Source organism: Rissa tridactyla, chromosome 6 (assembly GCF_028500815.1).
Source record: "Rissa tridactyla isolate bRisTri1 chromosome 6, bRisTri1.patW.cur.20221130, whole genome shotgun sequence".
Taxonomy (NCBI): Eukaryota; Metazoa; Chordata; class Aves; order Charadriiformes; family Laridae; genus Rissa; species Rissa tridactyla.
Window position 1 is genome coordinate 12,306,957 of NC_071471.1, and position 27,577 is coordinate 12,334,533.

Below are 27,577 nucleotides of genomic sequence, written 5' to 3' on the forward strand. Positions count from 1 at the left end.
TGAAATGAGATATGGTACTATGATTTATTAATGGTCATTAGCAAAATCAAAATGAAAAGAAATATTGCAAAGTAGACCTCCACTTAAACAGAGAGCATGTGTGGTCAGAACACCTCCATGTCTTCCAGCATGGCCAAGCCCCTCCTCACACTCACAGTGGGATATTGGCGTGTTTCTTCCAGGGACCGGACTGGATTTTACTAGCCAGCACATCTAGGTCATGGCAGATGCGCATGCGGGTGGCTGAAGGCTGGATGATATCATCAACAAACCCTGTAAAAAAACAAAGAAAAAAACCCTGACCAACCATGAAGTGCCCTCAGCTTTCTATATCTAGGTTGTAATGTAAATTAGCAAAATCAAAAGAATATTTGGAATAAACAGTTCACGAGTTACAAATTAACTTCATAAAAAAATTGAAATAGCCCAAAAAGGAAATGTTCCTGTGTCAATAGTTCTTAAATTAGAAACATATGCTTTTTTTATTTTTGTAAAAGTTAGCAAGCCAAAAATGTTAAGGAGGGGGCTTTACTCAGGTGAGTACTGCACCCGGTACTGCAAGGTTTTAGACATACCATCTCCTTCCAGCTACTGCTGTTAGTCTGATTGAAAGATTCAGCAGCGTTGATTAGAACAGACATCCCTTGAATTTGCACATGCAGGAATCTGGGGGTTTTTCTGGCTCAAACAGCAATACTAGATAGTCCACTGCAAAACCACAGGGAGCAATGCTGTACGTATTGGTCGTGGTGGAAAACAGCTTGGCTAAGTCTGCCCGGCTCTGTAGCACTACTAATGGGATTTAAATGAAGTACAAAGCCAATCAACGGAGTAAGCCAGCATGACTGGAAACAGAGTGAGCCGATTCCAGAGTCTACAGAACTGCCTTCTAGAGCACAGGTAATGCTTCAAAGCTAGAAGTAAAACTCAGAAGAAAGAACAGTTGAAAAAGGTACTCCAAAGAGTCCCAGGGAATATCACTGAACTGAACTAGACTCTGACCCTTTCTTAAGGCCACTGGCCTGCATTTAGGACTGCCCAATAGATCATGAAAGCTCCTGTACTTTTAAGGAAAAGGCTAAGTTTTGAGTTGCTTTCTACAAAATCTACAAAATTGAAAATATGCTTTTCAGTGCAGTCCCCACATCTCACCAGTCTCTTTCCGACTGAGGATGTGTTCTATGTCCGGATTTGTTTTTCCTTCACATGTAGAAGGTATGACTAGGCATCACCTTTCTGACTCAGATGCTTATAGATTAGCAAAAAGCTGAACAGCTACAAATTTATCTATGTGCAATGGCAAACACAAACAGGGGACACAACATGCAAGATAACCGTACCTCTCATGGCGGCAGGAAAGGGGTTTGCGAATTTATCCACATATTCAGCCTCTGCATCTGCCTCTTTTCCTCTGAAAATGATCTGGACAGCACCCTAGGAAGATAAAGTCCGCAGGTCCATGGGAGTAATTCAGCCTGTTCCAAGGAAAGCTGTCTGCTTTACCAGCCTCCTTCCCCACCACACTACAGAAATGTGCATTCAGGTGAGCTGCTTCAGAGAAAATACCAGTTGTCGTCATCTTGCTAGGCCACCTCTGTGCCACCGTAAAAATGCGGATGGCTACTGCACACCAGCATGAGAGTCACCCTGGATTTACCTTTGCACCCATGACTGCCACCTCTGCAGTAGGCCAGGCGTAATTTGCATCTCCTCTTAAATGCTTTGAACTCATCACATCATAGGCACCCCCATAGGCCTGGAACAAAACCGAGGGATTAGTTCGTGTGGAGTGACCTCAGAGCAGCAATAGCCTATGTTCCTCTTGCAGCTTTTATTATTCCAAAGACAAGCAAGTGGCGCTAAATTTTACCTGAAAAAGCATAAGCGTCTCCATTTTGCTACAACAATCTCCTCAGACTAGACATCTCTTCAACTAGAGCCACAAAAGAGCAAGGAAGGGTGCTGGTGGTATCTAAGACCATTCTTGATGGCAGACAGAAGAATCGAGGTATCCCTGGAACAGCAGGCCTCACCCTGCCCCCTGCCCACGCGCACAAACCAACCAGGCGGCGTGCTTCTGGCCAGGGAATGCAGCACTCGGACTCTGCAATGCTCCACTCTGGTACTGGAAGTGGTCCAGACAGCAGTGATGAAGAGATACTGCAGAACTGGAGAGCTAACTGCAGTACAGTCCGTTTCAAGGCATTACTGAAAACTACAGCAAGGCTGCAAGCTTGGGAAGTAAAGGATGGTAATAGTCAGAAAAATCAGAGAAGGCAAAGGGACAGAACGAAGGAGAGGTCTTTTTTCTTTTTGCCTTGGTAAGTCAAAAGCCTATCAGGAAAGGGGAGACCAGCAAGGAAAAAGCTAAGCCTTTTAGGACCCAGAAGGTCGCTGGGGCTCATGGCAGCACGGTGTCGGGTACCTTATAGGAAAAGAGAAAGGAAGAAAATGAAGCAGACTACAGCAAAAGCATATGGAAGAAGGGAAACCACATGAGCGTTAAATCCGCAGACAAGCAGAAGAAAGCCACAATCAGCACTGGTTTTGGAAAAGCAGACTGAAGTGGCAAGAATGGAGAAAGAAGATTTGCTGTGTGCAGACAGATGGCACGTGCTCAGCAAGACAAGCTGGGTGACAGAGGACAAATACTTGGCTGAAGGCATTCTGGGGAGAAAGCAAAGAGCAGAAACATGCAATTTCGGAGGAGCGCAGAGACAAAACCAATGAAGGAACAGTCTGAGAATAGAAGAAACGGCCTCTTGTAAGCTGACATGAAGAGGTGTTACCAGATGGGACAAATGGAGATGTGACAAGGACAGAAAGCAGAAGTGGGACAGATGGATGAAGCTTCGCATAACTAAAGTTGCTACTAGTGAAAACAGGAACTCTAGAAGAACACCGTGGAATCATGACAACTTACCTTTCTGGTGATGACAGTAATTTTAGGCACAGTTGCCTCTGCAAAGGCAAACAGTAGTTTTGCACCATGACGTATTATTCCACCATACTCCTGAGCTGTACCTACAAGTGACAAACAATTTTTTTCACTCCAGGGAATTCACAAAAACCCCATATGCAGTTGGGCAATTGCCATCATCCATTAGCAGCAAACTTAACAACAACCAGAGCCATGTCAGTATCCAGGAGAAGGTAATACCCAGGCGGTGTTCTCCATAAGATGCTGAGAAACTCTACGCAAAAATCTCTCACCAAAAGCAGCATATATTTGTATGTAAGGTCACAGAAGCAGAACACTCACCAGATGGTCTCTTCCTAGGAACAAAATACAGTTACATCATCTTCAACGCTCCAAATGTGACTAGTAGTGAAAACCACAACCTGGATTCGCTTCCCCAGGAACCCACTCTTCCAAACCCCTTTTTCTAGGCCATACTGAAAGGCAGCCTGGCTGCCATACCAAAGACCTGTCCTAGTCTTCCTTCAAGCAAGCCCAAGCTGATGGACCTTAAAAGACAGCGCGTGAATTCCTCTAGAAGGATTCTCACAGCAGGTGCTTCTGGAGAATGGTTATGTGGAGCAGATATGAACGTAAGTCATCCATGTTCCAGGGTGTTCACCACAGTTCTGTCCCAAACACAGGCCTCGCTGACTTGCACTTGGAAGCAGCAGTCCCACGTACTTATTTCTAGGATTTCTGAATTTGGATATAACTCTACAGTTACTTTCTAGCAGTTTATCTACCTCCTGACTATTGCTTTCAGCAGCTGAGATAACCTCCTAGAGGACTTTGGGATCTTTGTAATGGATGATTAATACATATTTTTTTAAATGTTAAGATTTTAAGTAAAAATTCTTTTGTGAGATTTGTTTTTTAATAACTTAGTTGGTAGCCTGGTTGGTGGCTTTACTTTAATGCTTCCCCTCAAGTGTAATTTGAGTGTCTAATAATTTATGCCTACACTTACAAAGGTCTTGTTCTCAACTGCAATTTCACTTTGGTTCTTGTATTTCCCTCCAGCCAGTGGGACCTGTCAAGCCTGCAGAACCTTCCCAGCAGCAGAAAGCGGAATAGCCACGTCGTCTTGTCCCAAGCAGCAGCCTGAACACAGCTGGGATGCTCAGCCTAGGCCCGGAAGCTGGCCAGCACTCACAGACCCTGAAATCCAGTCACAGCCTTAGTTTCCGGTTCTCACTTAGAACAGAGCAGCCAGTCACACAGAAATGCTTCAAGTGTAAGTTCAATTGAACTGGTTTTTGAACTATTTACACTGTTATCCATGGCCAATTAATATAAATTCTTTTCTGGCCATAGATTCAGCCACAAACTTGTCCTAAATATGTGCTTTTATCCAGCTTCAGGATACTGAATGCCTTCAATGTCATCTCTGCGCGCACCTGTTCCACTGGGTGCTATTTAAAGTGTTTGAGTGGCTAACCCTGTGAGATGTGTACAGCTCTGTGACCGTTGCGATGGATTCTTTCTTCTTCTCTACTGAACAGGGAGATGAGGTGACCACCACCCTCAGAATTTATTACTTAAACTGCAATTTCTAATGCTAATCTTGCCAAACTCCTTAAAATGCAACAGTTTAGGATCACTGTCAAGCCTTGGGTCTCCTGTCTTTACCTTTTTCTATTTTTATTTATCTTCCATCTATCTACTTTCAAACCAACATTCTGTTATGCAATATTTAGTTACTGCTTTTCATCGGCTATATGGAAATAGCTTTGTTCTTGGATTCTGAGAAACTATCCAAATTCACATTCCCATAGTGGCCCCCGAAGTGAGCTAAGCTGCTGCTTGGTCCAGGTCAGCAGGACAAGAGGGAAGAGGAAGGTTCTGTTAATGCCTTCTGTATTGCCTCATTGTTAAAACATGCAAAATACATTATATGAGAGAAAGAACTGGAATGTTGACTAGTGACATTGTGATGCTTTGGTACCTGTAGAGGCCTTGAGGTAAACCTTGTTTTATACAGCAGTTTGAACCTTATAGTCAATCGTGTGAAAGATTTAGCATGTCTATCGGTATAACATTTAGATTCCTCTCTCAGCCTGTTTTTTAATAGGTCATTTTAACATTAACTGCTCATACAGCCTACGCTGAAAAAAGTCTAGTCTCAGGCCTTTCCGTACTGATTCACCCAAAGCTTTTAAATCATGGGCATGTTTATCTGAAAGATGCCTTGGAGCACGAAAGAACCTAAGCTTTCAAAGATACAGGGAGGGGGGCTGTGTATAACTGAATCAACAGCACCCAAGGACACACGTTTTTTCCCCTATAGCTTCATCCTTTTACACACCTGGGCATCAAGCACAGCAGATGTAGCTGGTGGATGAGGTGGACGGTTTCTCTTGCTGCAGCAAGGCTTGAATCCCAACACTAAGGAACAGTGTGTTGGACTGCTTTCACCTGCCTCTCAGGAAGCCACAGTCTTTGCAGGGCCTTCTGGTATCGCACTAGCCAGCATACAGGCATGTAAATAAAATATCATCTAAATAAAACCTCTGAGCATTTACAGGGACACGGGTCTCGTCATAATAAAGAAAACAATGTCAGTTCCATACCATTTATGACCAGGGCAGCATCTCCAGGGAATGCAGTTTGTTTTCTTGGACAGGCCACAATCACAGCTTTGCAACTGTGCTGGAATTCCAGACAGCAGGACATAGCTTTCCAGAGCATGATATACCCACACGGGGCCCTGTCAAACCGGTCATCCCAGCATCTCTATCAAGCTGCTAAGTGCAGTTTCTGGTCCCAAAAAGTGTGGTTTTAAAACGTGGCTTATTTAAGTCTACTACAGTAAAGGTCTTCTCACAGAGTTTTTAAAATGGGTTTTTAAACACCGACACCACCCTGCAAGGAGCTGAAATGTAATGGTAAGGCATACCTGGCAAAAATCCAGGAACGTCCACAAAAGTAATCAATGGTATGTTGAACGCATCACAGAAACGAACAAAGCGGGCTCCTTTCACAGATGAATTTATGTCCAAGCACCCTGAAGTTAAAAAACCAGGTGTTAACAATTCCAATGATCTGCTAATGGCAGTAATTCAAGGCAAGGTCAATATAACACTCTATTATAGCTGTATTGTTGTCTTAAAACAAATGCAAAACTTATCTATAGATAACGTGAAGATAATCTGCAATGAAGTTTTGACGGTTTACAACCAAGATTAGAGCAGAGGCTACATTCAAGAGGCACACATTTCATTTTTCTGAGCCCTGTGCATAGACTTTCTATCATAAAAAGCAGCAGTTAAAATTAATTATATTCTTGTAATTTAAAATATTTTTCTGTAATTTTCTTTATAGATATTTTTCAGATCAGTCACAGTGAAAGGCTACAGAGTTCTCAGTTAAAAAAAAATTAAATGGTCTACTACTATTCTGAAAAAGATAAGCATTTTTCATAAACATGCTGTGAAGTATTTCTGTTCTGTTTCAGTGCCACTTAAAATTATGTGCCATTATATTCAACCGAAACACATTTTGGATAAAAGCATCTATGTGAAACATTAAAAATGTTTGTTAAAATTGAGACTATCAAACGAAGACTGAAGTAATATTAAAACTTGCTGTCTAGTATCTTGATAGTCGTATCTTGTAAAGATTACAGAAGAATAAAACATCATACTGGGTCATTGCTTTTCCCGAGCAAAAAGGCACAAAAATTTAAAACAAGATGCAAAACAAAGTTCTGGCTGGTGAAAGTCACTTCAGAAATTACCTAGTTAAGGAGAGAAAGCAAAATCCCTTGACAGCTATCTTAGCTATAGCTACATGTTGTACCTTCATATCTAAATTATTTGAGGTCAAGAGCCGCACACTTGTACAAATGAAAGCTTTGCATTGTTCTAGCTCTAGCGAGTTGACCCCAAAAAAAAAAAAAAAAAAGTTCCCTCACCCTACAGAAGAGTCCTAGGCCTTTTAATGCCGTGGCAGTACCTACGCGCTTTCCATGTTATGCTTACTCCAGTTAATTGCAGGCTGCTGCCAAATACGGGGTGGTCTTGTACCCACCCTGTTGATGTGCTCCTACTGCTCCTCTCGTGCTGCAGACGGCAGGCATGTAATTACCTGTCAGCAACATCTCCTTGATCCACCAAAGAAATTAACTGGTTTTCAGTTAGTTTTAACATGATACAAAACATAAACAGTTCATCTCATAACCGCATAGCCTTACAAAGCTTGTTAAAAAAAAAAAAAAATATGAGAGGAAGCACAAACACTCTTAAGAAGTTTCACATGGGACTCGTACAGCCAACGCTAACCTGATGCTACTTTGGGTTGGTTGCCCACTATCCCAACGGTTCGTCCATTCATCCTGGCAAATCCAACAACAATGTTTCTGGCGTAGGAAGGCATGATCTCAAAGAATTCCCTTTCATCGGCAATCTGCAAAGGTGAGAGGTAGGCAGAGCCCTTACGAGGACAGACCCATGTATGTGTATTCATAGGCAAACAAAAAATCAGTTACGGTAGTATCAGAACTTTTTAAACATTCCAGAATGTGCAGAATTAAAAAAAAAGGCGGGGGGCAGAGAGAAACCTTTAAATTTTTGCAGCTGTCATTCCAGGAATTAACTAGTAATTAGCTAGTACTGCGCTTATTATCAAAACTGACACTTAAGTATTCCATCTTCATGACATTTTCTCTGTAGTTCCTCTTTTTTCCTAGCTTATACCCAATTAAAGCTTCAAATCAGATGTTAGGGAACTTCTATCTCACAACTTAATTATTGGCAGACTACACTTTTAACAAACAATTTCCAGTGCATAAAAGCAAATAGTACTTCCAGGAGCTCAGAAACTCTCCGTGACACGTTTAACATTTACTCTATTTCTTTGCAAGTTCGGAGCACTTTATTAAGAGGGGCCAACACAGCGTGCTCCGCTGTGTACGGCTCCCCAGGGTCACTGACAGAGAGCAGAGCAACCCTTTTATCCGTAGCGGAGGAATACAGGCGCTACAGCAAACTGTCTGGAACCGTGACTCCTTGGTAGCCGCCCTTCTCTCCGGGGCTGAAGCCCCAGCGTGTGCTCTGCAGAGTGACATCTCCGGTGTACGTATCAAAATTCACACATTCAAAAGAGATCATAATTATACATGGAGCAGTAGCGACACCTATACATGGCTGCCTCGTGTTTTCTACTAGAATTCCGTGCTTTCAACTGTTGATGACAATTTTGCCTAGACAGACTGCATTTGCCAGTCACTTCTGAGACTGAGGCAAATTAAAAGTTGTGAAAAAGATAAGTACTATTAGTTTTATTTCTTTCCTTAATAATTCTCAAAGTCTGTGGGATGGTTTGGGGTTTTTTTTCATAATTCACTTAAGAATTTTTTTTAAATGCCGCCTTTTAACTTGGAACAGGTAGTATTGAAATTCAGAATTGGAGAATCTAGAGATTAAAACCATCCTGAGCTTGCTTTCTCCACTGAAACAAGCCTAAATGCAGCCAGTTGCAACCTGAAACGTGTTTGCTGAATGACCATGTGGGGAGAAATGGTCCAATAAAATATCAAAAAGGGAGACATTTGTAAAGGTCCTACAAAAACAGCTGAACTCCCGCCCCCAGCTGTACGTGCTGCCTGTGAAAGGGAGTTGTTCCTACCTTCATCATCCCCCTCAGAGCCCTGGCTCACCTGCTGCTCAACAGCTGAGTGCTAGAAGCAGCCGCTGGACATTTTAATATTCAAAATTCGGACTCTCAGGGTGCTCTAGAGGGGGCTGTAACAGTTTCCTGCGATAAAACTTATTTTACAACCATGTTCTCTGCCCGAACGTTTATAATGTATTAAGTTGTTATAACTGGAAAAGTGAAGTACTCAAAATTAGGCGAGAGAATGACCAGCATCACCTATGCTGCTTCAATAAAACCTCTGTTATTTATACATTGCAGTACTGCCTTTCATTTTTTTTAAAACAGTCCAGTGTTTCCTTCCCTGCCACCCTCCCAGGAGATCTGCCTCACTTAATGAAACTTTAACATTGGAGTATCCAAGCTTCTGAGTGCTTGACTTGTAATTAAAAATATATATATATATATTCTTGTACTGTCTGTGTATGCAACTGTATCTTGGAATAAGAAAGAGAAAGGTAAACGCGCTCTATGTAGTTTATAAACAAGTGACAGAATTCAAGACAGTAATAACAAAGTGCAGGGAGAGGGGCAAGTGACAGAACTCAAGAAAAAAAGGAGAGGGGATTTCGAGCCCAGAGAGAAAACTCAATTATAGCATCTTTCATCTGTACAGTTATGCACGCAGTATAAGATGATGTATCCTGAAAACAAATCTTAGGATTCCTTTCATCTGCTCAAATCTTTTTTCCTGCAGTTTTTGTTGTCCCTTCATTCATGGCTACTACACAGGTAAAAACAGTAACTTGTGAAGAGTAAAAAAAGTATCTCTTCAGTGCCATTCCATTCATTTCTTCCAATTATTTACACACAGAATATAATATATCCATATTAATCGCAGACTTACGGAGTGTATGATATCCAGCATATCGTAGGCTTTAGTAGATTCGATTGGGACAACTGTGTCCAGCTCAGGAACCAAACGGTCACTACAGAAAATAAGTAAGTGTAAGCAACAGTATTTACACATCAGATGAACACCAAGACCAAAAACTCGGGTAACCAACGCCACCCCTCTGAGACTCCATGGGAACTGCTTCTCCAATACGGGGAAGAGAAACAGGCCTCTTCCTCTCAGCCAGTTGTGCCACAGGCCACCGAGACCTCGCACACCACAGGACAAAAGCTTGGCTGATCTCTTCCCGAAGAAGACATGCCTTCTACAGCTGTATATGCTTATGAAACCATCTCCTGGAAATAACTGTCTCTTCTCGGAGAGCCCAAGGTTACCTATGGGGAGTATGAGCAGGGAACTCGAGAGGCAGGGCAATGCTAGCCATGGGGGTCTGCAGGGACACTGGTGCCATGTGGGACGCTGCGCTGGGGCACAAGTCAGCGCTGGGGAAAAGGATTTGGTAGGACCAGCGTCAAGTGGCAGAAGCAGAAGAGCCAGCGAAGGGCTTCAGTCCTTACAGCTGGACCCACAGAATGGTTTCTCTCAACAGCAGAGCAAGGTTTCTGGTCATGTATCAGGATCTACCGCACATTTACAGCTCTGACCCTTTCCCTGCACACATCGTGCACTTTTGATTTTGGATACGCTTAACTGTAGGAAACCATTCCGTACTTAATTCCCCTGTCACCAGACAGGCAGAGTCATGGGTGGGAAAAACATCTGTTCCCAGCTTCTTCAGTTTAGTGCGTGTTTAAAGAATCTTGGCTGCTCCTCTGCTTAAGTCACCAATGATGCGCTTCATGTGGAGCTTGACATTGAACAAAAACGCTGCCTCCCTGTTAGCAGCTGACACCAGCAGTTACCGCCATCTTTGATCCTATCAGCTTCATTAAGGACCTACAAGCGTTAGCATTCCCTGGGTCTTTGGATTCAGTCACAGTCCCAATGCGGGGGGGTGTCAATTTTTATGAGTCACCACTGAGAAGGCTTCAGGGAGCGTTACATTTGTGCTATTCCGTAATAATACTGATCTGCATTTGTTACAAGTGGCGCTTTGGTGGAGTTCTTATTGAATTGCTATTTTAACAATGCTGTGATTTAGTACATTTAAAACAAAACAACACAAGGCTCTAGAAACCCAATTTAAAACTGAAGGAGGTGATCTGCATTTCATCAAGATGAGGCAAAAAATAATGCAAGCCCCAGGCTGTCTCTGTGCTCCCTCACACACACAGGACTGAGAGAGGCACGACTCCTCACCCAGAGTAAGAGATACATCTATTAATAGAATAAAACTGGCAGCAACAACTTCAAGTATTTTCTCCATGTGATTAAGAGTATGGCATGCAAATATTTCCATAAAATGATATAATGCAACCTTAACCTGATGAAAGCAATCAATTTTAACATACTAAACTCCAAGCTACAAAATATTCTAAAACTTCTTTTGTCCATAGAGTAGATATGAATGTGCTCTACGTTCTATCCATTACCTGTGGTATCCCAAAGGATAAGAAAAGTGGGAAAAGGAAATTATTGCTCCCATAAATTCACAGTGCTGTAGAGTATTGAGGGAAATTATAAAGGCATTAAAATTAAAAACCACCATCAAAATGAAGACATTACCCAGGATACCACAAGTTTCAAAATCTCCTTCAAATCATCACAGATAAAGAATATCTGGAGCTTGCTTGTAGGGTCACTGGCCTTAAGAGGTGGAGAACTGTGTTTCTTACAGATCCCGCTCATCAGGAAGGAACTGGAGCTGCTCATCGTCAGAACAGTCATCTGAAGCCTGCGACGGCTTGAGACACTCTCACCCAGATCAGTGTTGGGTTTCATTCAATACAACAGGGAAACTGTACTCAGTTACCAAGAACTGATAATAAACTCCTCCAGAAATTTGCATGCATACTTCAGGCTTTAGAGGAAATATAGTCAAAGACACGTAATGGTAAAAATCACAGCATACAACGTACCAAATGCAATGAACGAGACACCCTTCACAGGTAGAGGACATAAACACTATTAATCGACTTGGTGCTATAAGGAACCATCTAACTCTTTAGAACCCAGGTCACTGGCATCAAAAACTCCAACTGACAGAAGTTTCAGCAACTGAAAACTGACATTTTCAACACCACAAAGAACGTACCCACCTAAAGAAAAAAAAAATCCAGTAGCTTCTGGACTTAACAATGAAGACAGAAGTATGTTTAATTTAATTTTTATTATTTATAGAATTTTTTTGTGGTGTGAAAACGACGAAAAAAAAATAAATTACTGTAGAGGGATGGGCTTTGACTGCAGCAGCAGTAGGGATCAAATACATCAATTCAGAGCAAAAGGAGTCTATTAAGATGTCAGTACGTCCAGATGAAATATTACTAATGTAAGCATTAAGACCACAAATGAAAGAAATATTGGAGATGCTGCTATAAAAACAGGCAAAGTTAACAAATAGATCTGTCTTCACATGTACAGAGACTACTAAATTGAAGTTCTTAGTACAAATTATTGCGCATTTATTAATACTGTGATCCTCTAATAAAGTAGCTGGTGCTATGTAAAACACTGCCTCCCTTAAGAAAATAAAGAGCTAATCTCATACATTAGTAGGTGCAATGTAACTGACAGCTTCTCACATGAAAATAAACTGCCTATTATGAGACACATAGATTAAAAAAATCCAAACTGTTGTTTCTATAATGAAATTAAAACATCCCATTCAAGTCTATTGAGGATAATTATCCCAGTACAGCTTGCTGAATGCCTAGAAGGAACATGATAACCTCAGAGATAATAATCCACATTTACCAAATAATATAAGAGATTTGCTTTGGTTTGTCACTATCAAACCAGAACAGTCTTCCAGTTCAATAAACACCTAAAGATCCACATCTCAGAAAAATTAGGACAAGTAATTAATTGACCTGTCTGACCATTCTCTAAAAGCAATGGGCAAATTTATTTCTCTAATAGTGAACAATGCATTTCAGCTACCAGACCAGGGATTTGTAAAATCGATACAAAAAACCCCTCCCCAAACAAATTGTTTCAAAGACATTGCAAAGAACAGTGAAGCACGAAGAGAAGATAAAGGCTTCCCGACTCACATGTTAAAATCTTCATGCCTGCAAGAAGCCCAAGACATAGGTCACGCACAGCTGTAGAACTGAAAGGAACAAATTCAGGAGCAGCTCCCATACAGAAGAGGGCGACAACCTCTTATGGGTTCCCTACAGAAAGGGCTGAACTGGGTGTGCAACTGGATCTCAGGTCAAAATGCTTTGTCTGCATTGACATTCTCTGCCTTTCACGCCACTACAAGGCTGTCTGCTCAGCCAGCCCCGTGCTGGCTCTCTGGCTGCCCCTCTATCTCTTGAAAATTCTCTGATAAAAGTCCAGACGGTCGACATTTTTCTCCTCTTGAAATGACTCAAATCCTTCCTTTGTGATGGTGCCAACGACACAATGAGCCTGACAGACAAGTACCTAATACATAAAACTTTCTGCCTCTGCCTCCTTGTTGCTTCCCCACCACTAACTTTGATGAACAGAATTTACCCAACAGACACATAACTGACAAAGCAGGGCGAGTTCTCCCTGCTTTTGTTCACTGTGCTGTCTTCTGCCTCGCTTGCTTGTTTCAAGAGACTGTGACAGCCCATTACTTTTCCCCATATTCTGTACACAGCCTGGATATCATTGCTTTCTGAAAATAGAAAAAATTAAATTTAACAGTGAGCATGTACATACGCACACACGCATGTTGAAACATTTGCCATATTCACACACCGCAATACAGAATTATCAGCCAAGATGCCAGGCACAAAACACTCATCTCTACGCTCCCCGAGCCAGAGAAGCCATGAAATTCGGTGTTCAGAGACCACAGCCCTCAGCCAGTCTCCTCTTACCTGGGATCATGGCATTCGCACACTGGAGCTGGATCACGGTTGCTAAGAGGTAAATAATTAAAGAACTCTCGGAGATTAAGTAAAGCATCTATATCATTCTCAAAGGCTCTGTGTGCGACTCCTGGAAAGAAACAGTTAAGCAGCTATTGAAATTATTTTGCAAGGTTTCATTGTCAAGTATGTCCCAATAAAGAGATACGAAGAAGTAACAGGAAGAATTTTTAAACCTTGGGAGTTCTAAACCACCACATTTGACGAGCTAAAAATATCTAGAAAATGCATGGCTGTATCAGACTTCCTCCTTAACAAGTCTGGATTGTCGATCTCCTATTTAAAATACTGTAAACTGGTTTATCAGCTGTCACAGACCTAGCTGGACCCCAGCCTTCTGGAATTCAATCCAGGTTACTATGCTGCACTCAAGCTTTGGACTCCAAGTTCTTTTATAAAGGCTGGATCTGAGCATTGTCTGTGTCTGCGGTCTTGGTTCATCATCAGTACGGTTCAGAGAGAATCTGAGATCCCACAGCCACATTAAGCCTCAAGAAGACACATGTTTCACCAAGTTTTCCCGGGGGGGGGAAGAAAAAGAAAAAAAAAAAAAAAAAAGCGCTTCATCTCACATTGCCAAGTTCAATCAATCGTGTTAGTAAGCAAACAAGGAATTGTTAACAATCTTTCAACCCATGCAAATTTCTGGACAACAAACAAAAAAAAAACCACACACCACCCGAAGCCTGCTTTGCTAAGCCTTGCCCTCTGACAATTTTCCCACTTCTGGAATCTTTTGTGGGTTTGCTACTTTCTCTGACAAATCCCAAAATTCTCTCACACTCCCACTTCTCCTATTTTGTTTTCCCTTGCTGAAAAAGACCAGCAAGAGAGCCCGATACAGAATAAGATCCGCGCTTAAGTAGAGTTTTATCACTTAGACTCATGATGCTCACGAGTACAAAAATCAGCATAAGACAAACAGCTGTTTATCTACAACAACTATGTCATTTACTTTAAAGAACAGTTAATCTTTTAAGTAAACTACCCAGCTCTCACCGGATACAGCAGTGTGTGTCTTCGCACCCCCGAGCTGCTCTTGGGTGACATCTTCATTGGTAACAGACTTAACTACATCTGGGCCAGTGATGAATAGATAGGATGTATCCTGGGGGAGGGAAAAAAAGGCAACAACACACAGTAAATGCTAGGCCCAAAGCACCTAAGGAAAAGCCACAGTCTCTAGAGACTTTCCCCAAAATAAGAAAACAGTACGACACAGGGACAAATTTCTTAAAAATCCTTAATGCATTATATTAAAAATCCACAGAAAACGCAATTATTCACAGGTTATTTGGAAAAGTTATTCTTGAGTTTTCATGAAAAATAAGCTTAATCCATAGCAGAAGGCCATCTCAAAAAAAAAAAAAAAAAAGAAAAAGAAAAAAAAAACCAAACCAAAACACCTTCACGTGGGGTCAGTTTGTGTCTGATCAATGTTACCAGCAGCAGGTCAAAATATACTTCACCCTTACCTTCACCATGAATGTGAAATCAGTTAAAGCAGGTGAATACACAGCTCCACCAGCACAAGGACCCATAATGAGGGAGATCTGCGGAACTACCCCAGAACACAGAACATTCCTCTGCAACAGAAAAAAACCCAAACGTCTAGTTTTACCAAAAAAGTGCATCTTTAAGTCTGTGCACAGATTCTGCAAGAATTCACAGTTACAAAGAGGAGAGGGCAGCTTGCTTTATTTACTGGGAGACAAATATCTGGAGAGAATCTCTTGATGCAAACAGAACTGAAATAATTTTGTTGCTACTGTTTTGCTTCTTTCTGTTCCCATACATTTGATTTCATATACCATGCAATGACTGCACAGGAAGACAGAACGTGCAACCTCAACAGATGCTGCAGGGGCAAAAGCTTCACTGAGCCTGGAGTGGTAAGAAGTGTACGTACCCAAAATTTGAACATATAGGTAGGTACACTATTGCTCAGAGGTAGAAGTAAGCTTTACTAACCAACTGCAGCCGGCAGAGATTCTTTTAAAATCAAATTCCTGCACCAGCTGGAGTTTTACAGAATGGTGAATTACTGCTGTCCACCAACATGGATGGCATGTTGTCCATAAAAAATGTTTGCTCAACATTGCTCAAAAAAAATTGCTCAAACTGGATTACAATTGAACAATTTCTGTTCAACTGCATCATCTCAGATTGCACTAGTCCAGAAGACTGTTAGCATCTGACCAACTTGTCATCCCACCTGCTCATATTCCTACTGAAAGCACAATCACCTTTATGTCATCCAGAGGGGCCTAGACGAGCTAGAGAGGTGGGCCCGTGCGAAACTCATGAAGTTCAACCAGGCCAAGTGCAAGGTCCTGCACTTGGGTCGGGACAGTCCTCATTATCAATACAGGCTGGGGGATGATGTGACACAGAGCAGCCCTGCGGAAAAGGACTTGGGGGGTAGTGGTGGATGAAAAGCTGGACGTGAGCCAACAATGTGCACCTGCAGCCCAGAGACCAGTTGCATCAGGAGAACCATGGCCAGCAGATCCAGAGAGGGGATTCTGCCCCTCTACTCTGCTCTGGTGAGATCCCACCTGGAGTACTGTGTCCAGCTCTGGAGCCCTCAGCACAAGAAGGACACGGAGCTGTTGGAGCGGGACCAGAGGAGGCCATGAGGATGATCAGAGGGCTGGAGCACCTCTCCGACAAAGACAGGCTGAGAGAGTTGGGGGTGTTCAGCCTGGAGAAAGCTCAGGGGAGAACTTATAGTGGCCTTCCAGTCCCTGAAGGGGCTCCAGGAAAGCTGGGGAGGGACCGTTAGCAAGGGCATGTAGCGATAGGACGAGGGGCAATGGTTTAAACTAGAGCAGGGCAGGTTTAGATGAGACATTAGGAAGAAGTTCTTTACACTGAGGGTGGTGAGACACTGGAACAGGTTGCCCAGAGAGGTGGTGGAGGCCCCATCCCTGCAGACATTCAAGGCCAGGCTTGATGAGGCTCTGAGCAACCTGATCTAGTTAAAGATGTCCCTGCTCACTGCAGGGGGGTTGGATTAGATGGCCTTTAGAGGTCCCTTCCAACCCAACACATTCTATGATTCTATGTTTTGTGCACTTACTTTAAAACCGTGTGCTTTGGTAGGCATACAAAATAACATCATTTCAGTGAAAAAAGTATCAGCAACATGTCTAGAGGAAAAATTCTTGCACTAGCCACAAAAATACTGTAGAAACATAAAATTTTCACCAGTCCAATCAGTATTGGATGTCCCCACGTGATAAGATTAACACTGTAGTGTATACTGTTCTTTGAACAGAAACCTCTGACTTGCATCTCTTTTTTTTCAAAACTTTTTTCCCCCCACTGACCTACCATCTTGACAGAACAGGCACTTGGTGCTTCTGATCTGAGTTTCTCAAGTTTTCTTCAAGTACATGACGTTTGATTTACTTTAAGTCCCTGTTTCTGCAGTGGAAATCTTTCACCTTTCACCAGCCCTGTTGAAAACAAATCTGCTGTGTGAATTTCTTAACATGTCTGTATTTCAGAGGAGACAGAGACAGCTGGTGGTGGATCACAACCATCAGTCACCTAACAAAACACCCTCTGAACTACAGCATGTCCACCTGTCTCAGACAAACAGATAAACACTCGAGAGAAATTACATCCCAATACAAGCAATCTATACCTTAGTGTGAATCAGAAAGTCAAATAGTTGTTTGGGGGTTTCTTCCAATTAAGTAAATTGCCTGTTCTTTCATTCTTACGACAAAGCACACTATATAGTGCAACTCCTGCAGGGCTTTTCATTGGATCGCCGTGTTTTACAAAGCTCAGCATTACCCTTGCTTAACGCATGAGTAAATGAAACAAAGAGGTACAGTAATTTGCCCACTGCCAGTAAGAGAACCAAAAGGACAGTTCAGGTCTCACAAGCCCTATATATGCTGCTTTATTTACCAGGAAGCAGTGTCTGAAACAGGATGATGATAACCTAAAAGTTTACTTACAAACACAGACTTAAATAAAGAAAGACTTTGTCCATCTTTGTGGATGCCAAGCTGCCAGGTCATCCAGCAGCCTACTTACCAAAAATATATCTGCATAGCCTGCCAAGGACTCCACTCCCTCCTGGATACGGGCTCCTCCAGAGTCATTCAGCCCAATCACGGGTGCTCCAACCAGGGCAGCTTGATCCATGACCTGGTGATGAATACAAACTCCTCATTATTGACCTAGCCAAGCTAAACTCCCAAAGCAACCACCCCCAAAACGTACATCCCCTAGAAACAAATCCATACGTGCCAGAATTTGAACTGCCTACATAGCACTCAGCTTCTCCTTTATTTGTACTATCACAGTCACTAACTGCTTCCTGGGGTATCATGTTTTGACCCTTCAGACCGGAGGCTAGAAGATACACATTTAATCCCTCTCACAATCTTTAATATTAATCTGCTTTACTAGTTGTGCATCTCCATACTCACGCTGCATTATCCAAACCCCGCACTAAGTGACACAATCACAGGAGTTTAGACCAGAGAGGTCCAATCTGTCTCTGTTCGTAAGAAGTATCAACTGCACCTTAAACTCTCCTTTATACATGTCTAACCTGATCTTAAAAGTTTATTGCAGTGGTGATTGTGTAATCTCCCTAAGCAGTATATTCTAATGCTTGATTATCCTTCTTAGAAGTTCTTTGAGAAGACTAGACTAAATCTTTCCTCCGGAAATTTAGAAACATTACTTCTTTCTTGATATATAGTAGACAGGGAGAGCAATTAACAACCCTTTGCCTCCATCTTCATAAACATTCAAGTACTTCAACTCTCCTTTCAGTCTTCTCATTTCCCTTCATGTTTCTAGACTAAGCACCATCAATTCAGTCACACCGTTCTTCTTACGTTGTATTTTCTACATCTCCGATCATTTTGGTTACTTGCCTCAAGATCAGACACAATACTCCAACAGAGGCTTAAGTGGGAGGATTCAATTCCTTACATAAAATATTCCTGCTTATTAGATCCCAGTAAAACGTTTGCCATTTTAGTAACACTACAGCACAGATATATTATGTTAAGATCTGCTTTAACATTACGATCTGCTTTAGCTCCTAAATAATTTTCTTTAAAAGTATACACTGTCAGTCAATCCCCATTTTGAATTTCAAAGTTGCTTTCCCTGCCTGGCATTAGCCCTTTCAATCATTGTTACACAATTATATTTTATTTCAGACAATCTTTAGCTTCTTAATGTTTTTTTTTTAAAACTTCAGCCCTGTCTTTCAGAGTGCTTGCAGCATCAACCTTAAATTTTGTATTGCCTAGAAACACAATAACCACACTCAGTCCCATTCAAATCAATAGTATCTTAGCAGTACCAGAATTCCAGCCTGAACACAAACTGACCACGGACTATCTCCATATAGTTCTAAAGTGGCTTTCTTCCTACTTGCGGTCATTCAATGTAAAACAGGGGTTCTTCATGCTTTGTTCCTGGATGTCCATTTGAAAGTTGAAATATCGTTGTGGCAGACACAGAATGACTTCACAACTTAAATACAATCCCACATTTAAAAGGAATCTGTGTGGCCTCAGTTGTTTATGTGAATGTTAGACAAGGTGTTGTCAAATGCCTTATTAAAAATGAGTTGAGTTGACATTTATTGCTTCTTCCTAGAAGGCCTGTTATCCTATCAGGACAGGTTAGTGAAACAAGTTCACTGACACATTTTGCTGTTTTCCAGGGGCTTATATATGGGTTAATTATTTATTTCAAGGCTTTTCCAGACACTGAAGTCCTTACTAAAACAACATCACTATGCACATTCAGACTACTGAAAATGTATTCATGTATTTGAGACCAGACTTTTTTTTTTTGCCATACCAGTATTTGTAGGGAACATTCCAGGATTCATTCTCAAAAACACTTTTCTTCATCTCATGGACTCAACAATCACCTTGAAACATGACATCATAAATGCACATATGTACACGTGCTTTAAAGTGTTCCCTACCACAAGTGGGCACCTATTACTCAAAAGAGCATGCTAAATCTCAGTTGCTTCAGGGAAACCATCACAGGCATTTAAATGTGGTCTGAAAGACCACAAGGTTCTTGTGCAAAAGTAACAGGCAATCTGTAGCCCAGACCTACCTAACCTGGAGCTTTGCTGCAAGATGACAAATATTGCTACCTCTCTGCAACTCCAGGAAAAAATCCCAAATGGGAAACAATTACCACCGAAGAGGCAGATCTCCAGGGAAGTCCAGCTAAGGGACAGCAACTTCACTTCCATGTTCTTTGGCGTTTTATATCCCTTAAGCCACTGATAAGGTTTGCAGGAGCCAAGATGGCCTTTTAGAACAGATTTCTGCTTCCCAGAATTCAGCCCAATAAGAAAAACTAGAAGTGAAACAGATACCACACCATCCAGCCAGTCTTTTTTGAGCTCTCCACTGCCCCGTCTACAGCCTCAAAGACTCTGAGCCCCAAAGCAACTGATGCATGCAGAGCCTTCAACCTCTGGAGCCTACCGCTGACATTGATGCCCACCAAGAATAGTACCAACTAGGAAGGACTCACGTTGTTTCCTAGTACTGCTAATAGCATTCTCCCTGCTTCTTTAGAAATAAGAGATCAAAAAACCTGTAGAAAGCATCCCATCATTCTAGTATTATTATATCCCTCCCCAATACAAAGGGACACTGCAAAGCTCCAACGTGAATGGGTAATATCTAGTCTTCCCCAATATCAAGACTTGGTAAAGACAAGTAGTTATTATCCACTCCAAAGTCTTCGTGTTTTCTACTTTTATACCTCTTCACTGCAGAGGAGTCTATCATAGAATCACAGAATCATAGAATTGTTAGGGTTGGAAGGGACCTTAAAGATCATCTAGTTCCAACCCCCTGCCATGGGCAGGGACACCTCCCACTAGATCAGGTTGCCCAGAGCCCCGTCCAGCCTGGCCGTAAAACCTTCCAGGGATGGGGCTTCCACCACCTCTCTGGGCAACCTGTTCCAGTGTCTCACCACCCTCATGGTGGAGAACTTCTTCCTAACGTCCAGTCTGAATCATCCCATCTCTAGTTTTAATCCATTCCCTCTAGTCCTACCATTACCCGACATCCTAAAAAGCCCCTCACCAGCTTTCTTGCTAAAAAGTAGTTATTTCCATCAGGAGAAAAGGCCTCATGCACCGAAAACCTTGTTTCTGATCCCTAGCAATAAAATTCAGGACTTTTTCCACCAGCCCACATCACGGAACTCTCATGCATGAAAAAGTTCCTGTCCTCCTCATCCCTAGGATTCAAACACCAGCTTTTCCAGTGAGACAAGCAGACAAATGAGAATAAATAGCCACACGTGCTTGATAACAGAAGCTCTGAGTATCAAGGTGACCTCCAAGTTGTAAAACTGTTTATCTTCAGATTGTTTACTTGTTACATTTGCTTTTTATAAATATTACACACTTCCACATAGCACTGTTTATAGGAAAAAGTTTCTCCCGAGTCATTGCACATTTCTCCAGTAGACAACAGCTAGTTAATTTATATTAGTACTTTGCAAGTCTCTCTTGCCTGTGGTAGCACAGTAGAAAAGGCAACTCAATTTAAACAAAGCGTTACTTGCAAAAGCTCCCTTATACTTGAAAAGCTTCCAAAGGGTACCCCTCTGCTCACCTGTGCTTTCATATCTTAACTGACACAAGGAGATAGGCATTTTCAGGTTGCCATGATATACGCCAGAGTCCACTATAGTCAGTCACAAATCATTTTCTCCAAAGTCATTAACACAACAGATAGAAAAAAAAAAAGGATGCTGAAATTTTTTGGTTTATTTTCTCCTGTGAAGTATTACCTTGCAGATCTTCTGGGCATGAGCTCCAGATAAACTACCTCCAAATACAGTAAAATCCTGGAGGGAAAACAAATTCTCAGATTAGAGAAAGAATCATTTCAGTAAAATGTTGCAAGTAAACACTATAATCCTACAATTTTGCGTGCTGCTCCAAAACAACCCAGCTCCTTTACTGTGGCCTGCAGATCAATCTTGTCTACAATCCACGCCTTCTTTACAAGCAAGATGATCTTTTATACACATTTATCAGCAGTTTCTGTGTTAAAATCACAAACTTACTATGTCTCATTTCCTTTTTTCTTCCTTCACAGGAACATTCTCTCTTTCTACAAAGACAAGTTCCTCTTTCATAGACATTAGGAATACTAGAGTAGTCTCGCAAAATTTTACCTGTGAGGAGAGTCTCACTGCAAGGGGCAGCAGTAAGATATGCCTGCAAACAGGCAGAAATCAAAACCTGAAAATATGCCATTGTTGTGTATTTGTGAGTTATGCTTCAAGAGTCGATTATTCTTTTACAGGTACTGCAGGGACTATGTCAGCCAAAACTGTCCGTTGGTGCTACCCCTGGGCCTGAGCAGTACGATCTTGAACAGCAACATGAGGCCCTGGGACTGATCCAGAAGACAGAGGGGATATTGACACCTACTGGCACCAAGAGAGCCCAGAGCCAACCTCTGGTGAGTTTCTCTGCTGTGTTCCCACTGAGTCCTACTCTCAAAGAAGCCTTAAAAACTGTGTGAACAGAGAACAGCATGACTGTGACTAGCAGTTGAACTAAAGAGGAAGGAACATCTCAGGTGGCAGCTCAATTTAGAGAAGGAAAAAAAAATATTTAAATATATGTTAAAAAAAAAAAAGAAAAGAGGTGAACCAGTACACTTAAATTTTTTAATATAAAAAACTGCCCTCTACTTGTGTTTTTCTAAAATTAAGGTCTGCGTTTGGCTCCAATCTTATGTTCAAGCCCACGTAACTGTGTTATTCCTTGGAAGAAATACATGTCCAAGACAAAAAAAGCAGGGTGTGTGACTTGCTCCAAGGTCACAGAGTAACAATCATTTTGGCCATGATAGCAAATTGAACAAAGGCTACTTTGTGGCCCAGAACAGAGAAGCAGTTACCAACCCTGTGAAAAATAGCCTTTCTTGCACTGTGTTAAGACTAACCAACTCTACCTATGGTGTTTCCTCTAAAATATTCTTATTTTAATATAAGAAGTATATTTTAATATTAAAAAGTATATTTTATCAATCTATTTATACGGTATCTATCACAGTCCCTCCAACTAATCAGAGAGCTCAAACCTGAGAAACAATTCAAGGTTGGTCAAGTGCCCTCTATCATGAATTCCACTCATTGCAATCCCAGTTGTAATCTCCAGCAAACAGCCCCCATTCCGCAGCTCAAAACCCAGAAGACAGTTCTCAGACCTCGCAAAGCCCTCCGCTGACACTTGCAGGTCTCCACACGCCTGCAGGAGCTCATCCACACACATCCAACTGCAGGGACAGAGCCTGCAGTCTGGTTTGCAGGACTCCTCCAGTCTCTCACCATATCAACATCCGACGATATTACACCGAAGTAACAACAGTTTCATTTTTTCAAAACACTCCCACTGGCTCTGCATTCAGCACTCGTTTCACCTTACCCTTTCCACAAGTGCATCTCTCGCCCAACAAAGTTCTTAGAAATGCTTTTTTGCTTTTTCTTGTCTGAAGGTGCCCTGCTTCCTCCGACAGGATGTTACATCTATCTTATGCTTATTGGTAGAAGGTAGATAAGTACATTATTGCATGGCCACGCTGAACTATTGCAAATTTATTTCAAAGGATAAGTTCGTGCTATTTTGAAAATAACAAGCAAAATCATACCTGACTGAAAACATAAGCCAGTCTCCCATTAATCCGTCCACGGCCAGTCACCACACTGTCTCCAGGATACTGCATTAAAAAAACAAATTAATTAAAAATAATAATTAAAAAAAATCAAAGCAGCAACAACATCCACTAAAAGACCCCACAAACTTATACTAAGTCAAAGCAGAGACGGATTCTCCGAGAGGACTGGTCTCTCCTGTTTGTAGTGGGGGTTCCACAAAGATTTCCCCCAGCCCTGGAAAAAAAACAGGAGGTAATACCACATATTAGTTGTGCATTAGTGTAAAGATTCATGAATTTTGCAGTTTTCCTTCAAATTTCAGCACATCTGGAGTTAAGGAAAATCATGTCCTTAGACACAGGATGTACCTTTTATTAGGACCAGCTGATGTTTTTGAAAGAACGGACACAGCACACAGACCTTTCTTGAGGTACTGACACAGGGGAAAAAAAACAACCCTGGAAAGGTCAAGAAATATAATTACAGTTACCCCAAATACCTCAACTTGTTCTGTCCCATTTTTCACCCTGTAAATAAGGGGAAAAAAAAAAGAGAGCATATTGTGCACTCTAAGGGCCATTTATGCTCAAGGGGATCTGTTCTCAGGATGGTCATATCAGTCTGGGGACTTTTCCCAGGCTGCACAGACAGCACTGCTATCAACTCTTGGTTCTCGGCACACGGTACAGCAGGAAACACACCTGTAGTTCCAACCACTGTCTCACACAGATGACTACTAAAAGGCCAAGCAGGCCGTAGAGTGGCCTGGATATGAATACATGTCTCACCCTACCTTCAGAAAGTTCCAGGAACTCAGAGAAACTCAATGCTAAACTAATATTCCAGCTCACTGCCTACAGTTAGGTCATCTGTTGTGAAACTGTGCTCTGTAAACATAACCTGCAGCTCACTGAAAGGTGAATTCTGAAGGACAAGGAAAAAGTTAACCCTCTTGTCACTCTCAGGACTTTGCTGCTCCTCGTATCTTCCGAAACAGCAATTTGTTATCAGCACTGTGCGATGCAGCATGGAGTAGTATGAGAGGCAACACAGCAGTTATTTCAGTTTGCTGGGGAACAGAGTGAAAAATTACTTACAGAAAGAAATGTTTGCTCCTACAGTCAGCAAGAGGGGAGGTCTATCACAACATCCTTCCCAGCATCAAGTCCCATCAGTCTCCTGGCTACTAAAACAAAACCAAGTCCTTCACCTTTGCCGGTTCCCAATACCCCCGCTGCTCATGGCAGAAGCCTGCTGATCCCTCCCTCAACCATAGGATGCAGCAACTTGAAGGACTGAACCCATGAACTGGTTTAATAACTGCATAAAGAGAAGCTGTAGTCATTGTAGGCAGCATGGGGCAGTGGCTCACACAGAGCACCTTCTCACCACACCCCAAACCAGAATACTCCACAGCAAATAGGGCCTCCTGCTACAGGAAGACTCACATTGAACAGACACATCTGCATTAGCCACACACACATCCCAGCATGTTCGTCCGTTCTGTACTAAATCGCAATAAAATACTTCTCCCATGTCATGATTCATCAGGCATCAATGTTATGGTGAGAGACTTTGGGGAGCCATGGATTTTCCCTCTATGTGATGAACCTCATGTACCATGTTGGTTTAGGATATGTGGCCCTACATCTGAAAACTGCATAAGCAAGCAGACTGCAACTCGCTAACAGACCGGTATGAATGCTTGAATTTCCAAACACATCAGATTTTAAGGCCCTAAAGGATTTTTTGACTCTATAGTTTGGCAGGCATAAATATGGATCTAAGTTTTTTCATCCTATAACTCTAATGTTACCTGTAGGGAGGCAGAAGTATCTACCGGTATTTGTTCTTCATATCTGACTTGACTGACAAAGTTGTAACAACAAAACTCTGCAGCCTCCTCTTTTAAAATACAAATCTAAGACAATATCCGTGGAAGTATTTGAACCAAACATGTGACCTTATAAAAAAAGGTATCAAGTTTAGATAATGGAAAAGTAAACCATGTAAGCTGTTAAACGGAAACTGAGAGTAACAAAAGGAAATTTGAAAAAAAAGAAAAAAATAGGAACAAAAGAAAAGAAAACAAATAAAAGAAATTACATGCGAACAGAAGAGCATATTTTCAACCAGATGGCTGGCTAAACAGCAGAGGGCAAAGAAACAAGAGCTATACAAAATAAAAATACCTTGTTCTTATCAGAGTCCATACCAAAGTCAGAACATCTGTGTTCCACAAACATGTCATATTCATCAAAACTGTCGGGGTCCAACAGCAGAAGAATTCGTTCTCTTGCTGTCAGCTTTCCCTGCAACAGAGCAAACAACAATTAATACAGCCATCAGGTTGTTCCGGCTCTGTCTACTGACCACCAGTGGATGTAGTTTAATCAAACATAGCCTCGTTTGATCTGCTACATTGGGCCCATTGAGCAACTGCACGCTTATACAGTGATTACCCTCCTTTAAAACAAACATAAGGCAAGCCAGACTTTGAAAAGAAGGCCGACTATTGGAGCAGCACTACCACAAGATAAAGGAAACAATCCCAGGGTCTTTTCAACAAGATGTAACAGCATCACAGGTATTTTTGCCCATACATTTAAATGCCACTGCTAAGGCCTTTGTTCTATTCTTAAACATGGCACCCTTCCACAGCTAAACCAGTCCTTACCAACAGTTCAAGGCTCAATTCACCATGCTCCATATTTGACTGCAGCAAGTGAGAGGGGAAAAGGAAATATGACAGCCTGCAGGGATTTTCTGACAAAATCCTTTTGTTCTTTTTTCTGTTGGGCACACAAGAGTAGAGTAAGGGCTAAGAATATAATCAACTGACCAGATATGCATGTTCCTTGCTCAGTACTAATGATGACATGCAGTAATAAATGATTGCAAAGTTCTTTTTATCTTAATCTTCCAAACAAATTTGTTACTTCCAAGCAAGTTAAGTATCTGTCCAGGTCAGGGCACCTGGGTTGTCTTCTTTAGGGGATGGTGTGACCCTACCTCAACATGATGTTAAAACACAGCTCGGCTTCTCTGCAAAACTTCTGACCCATAGGTCAAAAAGTTCATGAAAGTCAACAAATACAGGAAAGACTAATGTAAGCCATAGATTTCATTTTATATAAAACATGACATGAGATGTTGTAAGCCCCTAGACATGCAGAAATGCTTCCCTATTGGTGTGTCAGTGTCCTAAATGTAACTCAGTGAGCCTGTAACTCTCTTCAGATGTTGTATAACCGCCGAAGGGAGACTCCTGATGGGCAAACTGCTCATTCACATAATCTTCACGTGAATGGCTGTTACTGCCTCCTTGACGCCTACAAGCCACCCTGGTACCACTAGGTCCTTGCTCTGAACAGAAAAGACATCCCAGCAAGAAACAATAAACAGAAATAGGAAAACTATGCTGCCACACCCCTCAGCATTGCCTCTATTCTGAACAATAGAGGGGAGAGATCAAAAATCCAGCAGTTGTCTTTCTTCCCATCTGTCTTATTTCCTTACTTCTTTGTCTTATTTCACTTCTTCCAGCTCTTTGCTCTCATTTCTTAGAAGATCAGCTTAGGCTTGCAACAGCAGCATAAAGATGAAGCTGTGCTGGATGGCGTGCTTCCAAGACCAGGGAAGCGTTAAGCAACCTAGACCTCACCATCACATGACAGAAATTGCAGCTTTTGTCTGTGCCACCCCCTCGTACAAATACGTTGTCGCCGATGTGGTGACGAAGCCGACTGTAAATGAATCAGTCTTTTTTTTTTTCTGCCGGGAGCAACAGGTAGCGCAGCCTGTGACGCCGCTCCGGTGAAGCTCCCCCGCAGAGGGTCTCTGGAGCTGCAGGGCGAAGCCGCCCCACGTTCCGCGCGCTCCGCCGTTTCCCCTCTGGCGGCGGGAGGCCGCCTGAGCCGTGCCCGCGGCGCGGCACCTCTCCCTGCCTACCCTGCCGACAGCGGGTCCCGGCCCGGAGCCCGGGGGTCGCCGCGCCCCACCCCTGCCGTCCCTGTCGCGGCGGTGAAGCGCCCCGTTACGGCCCGGGCCGGCGCCCCGCGGCTCACCCGCTTGTGCTGCGCGTCGATGCGGCCCTGCCCGCCGCCGAGCAGGGCGGCTCGGCGCTTCTCCTCGATGCGCTGGGGCACGGAGGGCGGGCGGTCCCCCGAGGCGGCGCGGCGGCCCCCCGGGCCGGCCCGGCACAGCGGCGCCCCCGCCGCCCGCCGCAGCACGCGCAGCGCCGCCATGTCGCGAGCCAGCCGGCGGCGACGGCGCCTGCGCGCGGCCCTGGCCCAGAGCCCCGGGACGAGGCGGGGATCGGCCCCGGCCCCCCTTGGCCCGGCGGAGCGGGGCCGGCGCTCGCAGGAGGGCAGGCCGTCGGGCCGGGCC

General features: G+C 42.7%; 2 protein-coding genes across 2 annotated transcripts in view; one reads left to right on the forward strand and one right to left on the reverse strand.

The window, feature by feature from the left end:
- Positions 1–5,862, forward strand: part of STAG1 (stromal antigen 1) — a 200,902-nt gene extending 195,040 nt beyond the window's left edge. The window contains exon 37 of the mRNA XM_054206620.1: positions 3,983–5,862. The gene's annotated coding sequence lies outside the window, so the exon portion shown is untranslated. The remainder of the gene's footprint in view (positions 1–3,982) is intronic.
- Positions 1–27,444, reverse strand: PCCB (propionyl-CoA carboxylase subunit beta). The gene is made up of 15 exons (XM_054206647.1): positions 27,256–27,444; positions 25,381–25,500; positions 23,182–23,250; positions 21,308–21,364; positions 17,534–17,647; positions 14,956–15,066; positions 14,480–14,588; positions 13,430–13,550; positions 9,462–9,543; positions 7,243–7,366; positions 5,859–5,966; positions 2,924–3,024; positions 1,658–1,756; positions 1,341–1,434; positions 1–273 (listed from the first exon to the last, which is right to left on the reverse strand). The coding sequence occupies exons 1-15, from the start codon at positions 27,433–27,435 to the stop codon at positions 152–154; spliced, it is 1,611 nt and encodes a 536-aa protein (XP_054062622.1). The 5' UTR covers positions 27,436–27,444; the 3' UTR covers positions 1–151.
- Between the last annotated feature and the right edge of the window lie 133 nt (positions 27,445–27,577).